Below are 3,264 nucleotides of genomic sequence, written 5' to 3'. Positions count from 1 at the left end.
CTTCGTGCTAGCATGCCTCTCGCTTCAACGCGGCGAAAACACGGCGCGCGGCGGACTTTACCCGTCGCAGATTGCTTTCAAGATAGGGCCAAGGCGATCGTATCGCCGGAGCGGATCGTCGCAGATTACGTCCTGCTTCGGTCCACTGAAACCGTTCCGCATTGCTTTGCTGGCGAAAATCCTCTCCTGTTTGCGCCAGTCCCGCTCGCAAGTTTCGGATTCTCCGAACGCCCGTGATGCGGCCCGATTTCCGTCCGTATCCGCACAGATGAGCACTTTCCTTTTAAATGCGGCATCATGATGAACTCGGTACTTCATGCTGATAGATAGAGCAGACGCTGAGAACGTGAAGACAGACGGTAGACTATTGCCTAAGCACGTGTACTGCAGCACACGGAGGAAGCTTCCGCATGCTACGGTAGCTAGGCTCGACGCGCGTGCGAGGCGGCCATTCTGAAATGCCGACGCAGATTTAGGGTCGTGTTGAACGTGCGCGTTAGACTCGAGTAAATACAGTATTCGTTTAGAAAGCGGCACTATAGTGGCATCGCCCATTTGGTGCCATTACGATAACGCCACACCGCGCGCCGATGCTACACCATACCGATACTACCGATACGACGCAGGTCAAAATGGCGACGTCGCTCGTGTATTTCATTTGGCTACTGGCGGGGCTAGTAGCGGCTGCGATACTGACTTTCTAGATGGCGCTAACTATGCACCATATTTATCAGTTTCAGTTAAAAACTAGCGCGTTTTTTAAAATCCTCGAATCTAAGCCGACCCTGGAGTTTCGTATGTGATTATTTGAAAAAAAACTATCGGCCTAGATTCGAATAAATACGGTACGTGAGCGCTATGCGAACATTATGGGACTTTTGTCGCAAGCCTTCAGGAGACCCCATAGTGGTAAAGTTTACAGCGTTCGCTAGGCGTGTCAGACCTCTCCTCAAATATGCATTAGCTTCGTGGTATCGCTAAGCAAGAAAAAAACAGCTAAATTAGAATGAGTAGAGCGAATAGCAGTTAGCTTCATCTGGTATCACTACAAAACTAATAGTGTGTCATCACAGATGCCGAGTATTCTTCACCAGCCGAGGCACACCAAAGTGACTAAAACTTGTATTTAATATCCAACATTATGAAATCATTTTCCTTGTGTCCTTTTTCTCCTGTGAATGCTCATGAAAACCTGAGACGAATGATATTGGTGCTACAAGCCATGAATGATATAGACATTCATTATTTATTAGGCAATGAATGGAATGAATTGTCTAAGAGCAATGTTCGTAGTAGAAATGTGGATGTATGTACCGTAAAATTCCGAGCAAGCGCCACCCCCCCCCCTCCCCAAGCAAGTCGAAATTGCGGCAAACTGAGGGGGGGGGGGGGGGGGGCGCTGTCCCGGAACGGCACCAAAATTCCAAGATGGGCGACGAAATTTTCACGCCAGGAAAAAAAAAAACTCAGTGTGCATGGATTTAAAATTTTAGTGCACTGAACTTTATTTAGGCCAAATATTTGTTATATATCTTAATCACTTTCAAAACCATCAAAATGCTCTTCGGAGTCAGTCGCAAAGAAAAGATTGCAGCATTCCGCTTGAAGTCCGGCCCGGTCTTCTGGCACCACTGCTCCAACATCTGCCAGTCCGCTATGCAGGTCGCCGTCCTCCGAGCCATCGAGTGCGTTGCTAATGCCGCACCCCTTGAAGGATCGTGCCACTGTCTCGTCGGGTACAGCGGCCCATGCCTCGGCAACAAAATCAAGCACTTGTTTCCGCGACGGCTTCTTCAAGTTTCCCTTTGGGGTTCGCTCTTCCTCACGCATATATTGCTCCCACAAACGCCGCAGGGTAGATTTAAATGGCTTATTCCAATAAACGTCAGCAGGCTGCAGAATGCTCGTGCACCCTGCAGGCACGTAGAGCACGTCGGTATCGTACTCCTCGAAGGCATTTTTTGCAGCTTGCGTTTTGTGAATGGGCGCTTGGTCCAGTACCAATAACCGTCGCACGTCGTCGACGTTTGGGGACCACTCTCGACAGCCATTCTTGCATCTTCACCGATGTCATCAACCCGTTCTTTGTGGCGGTGAGACGAACATTTACTGCGAGTGGGAAAAAAAGTCAGCATTGTGATAGAACGAACTCGGCGAAATTGTGACTAATCGCCCCCATCAATAAAATAAAATTATTCTCACCTGGTATGCGAAGGCTCGCAAAGGCCCTGGCTGGAATTTTCCCGCTTTGCTCCTTGAATATAATGAAGGCTGGGAGCTTGTGACCGGTGGCGCAAGCAGCTAGGCAAACCGTGAAGCCTCGCCGGGCACATCCTGTGTTAGCGATCTGTATGGTGCTTTCGCCGATCACGTTGTTGGTCTTGTTGGCCGGGTTGTCTATTTGGACCATCATCTGATCCATATTGGCCATGTTGTACAAAGTGTAGCCATAGCGTCGTCGCAGGGAGTTCGCGGAAGACCGAAAGGCACTTGCTGCCTCCGAAAATTTCTCCGGCGTCTTCTGGCTCTCGTTTGTAGCGCGGCGCATTGCAACGCCGAACCGCTGCTTCTACCGATTTATATAATGGCTTGAAGCTACGAAGTTTCCCAACTGCATGCTGCTGGCGATCTTGACGGCCTCTTCAGAAAGAAACCGGTTGCTAACGGCACGTCCTGCCCTCTCGTATCTTGCCCTTCATATCAGGTCGCCGTAGTTGGCTCTGCTCAAACCAGCAAGACCAAATATATATATATATATATATATATATATATATATATATATATTAGAAAAACCCACGGAAACTTTATTCGTGAACTGCATGTGGCGGGCCACTGTTGCCGCACGTCGGTGCGGAGCGGTGACAGGTGGGGGGGGGGGGGGGTGCTCTCCCGGAATGGCGCGTATATTTGACATTAGCAGTGAAGTAGGGGGGGGGGGGGGGCTTGCTCGGAATTTTACGGTATGAGTTGGATGGTTTAGCTACGTAATTTTCTTGTCCCATGTTCGTGTTATTTCGTTCCTTGATGTATGCATTTTCTGTATATTCACTGCTGCCTAGGCTCAAGCGAGTCTGCAGTATTGATAAATAAATTTCAAAACTGTAACAGTCTACCACACCACAAATATGGTGAATCCTAGTTCGAGACAAAATGCTGCTTTTGTTATTTTGGTCAACAGGTCCATGATTGCATTACTGAATGTTCAGGCTGTTGCACATGGCTGCAATGGCAGCTTACACTAACACAATACTCCCAGTCCTCTCA

The 3,264-nt window shown here is 48.7% G+C and overlaps 1 protein-coding gene across 1 annotated transcript; it reads right to left on the bottom strand.

Annotated features, from left to right (window-relative positions):
• Nucleotides 1-1,533: 1,533 nt before the first annotated feature.
• Nucleotides 1,534-2,431, bottom strand: LOC125939868 (uncharacterized). The gene is made up of 2 exons (XM_049655375.1): nt 2,203-2,431; nt 1,534-2,039 (listed from the first exon to the last, which is right to left on the bottom strand). Exons 1-2 carry the CDS (start codon nt 2,429-2,431, stop codon nt 1,534-1,536), a joined length of 735 nt encoding a protein of 244 aa, XP_049511332.1.
• Between the last annotated feature and the right edge of the window lie 833 nt (nt 2,432-3,264).

The sequence above is a fragment of the Dermacentor silvarum genome, chromosome 9, assembly GCF_013339745.2.
Source record: "Dermacentor silvarum isolate Dsil-2018 chromosome 9, BIME_Dsil_1.4, whole genome shotgun sequence".
Taxonomy (NCBI): domain Eukaryota; kingdom Metazoa; phylum Arthropoda; class Arachnida; order Ixodida; family Ixodidae; genus Dermacentor; species Dermacentor silvarum.
This window is presented reverse-complemented; position numbering and strand designations above follow the sequence as displayed.

Excerpts from the sequence above, each read along its gene's own strand:
- LOC125939868 (XM_049655375.1), bottom strand. The coding sequence starts at position 2,431 with ATGGCCAATATGGATCAGATGATGGTCCAAATAGACAACCCGGCCAAC. Across the intron at positions 2,040-2,202 it reads TGCGAGCCTTCGCATACCAG|AGTGGTCCCCAAACGTCGAC; the intron begins GTGAGAATAATT and ends ATGGCTGTCGAG.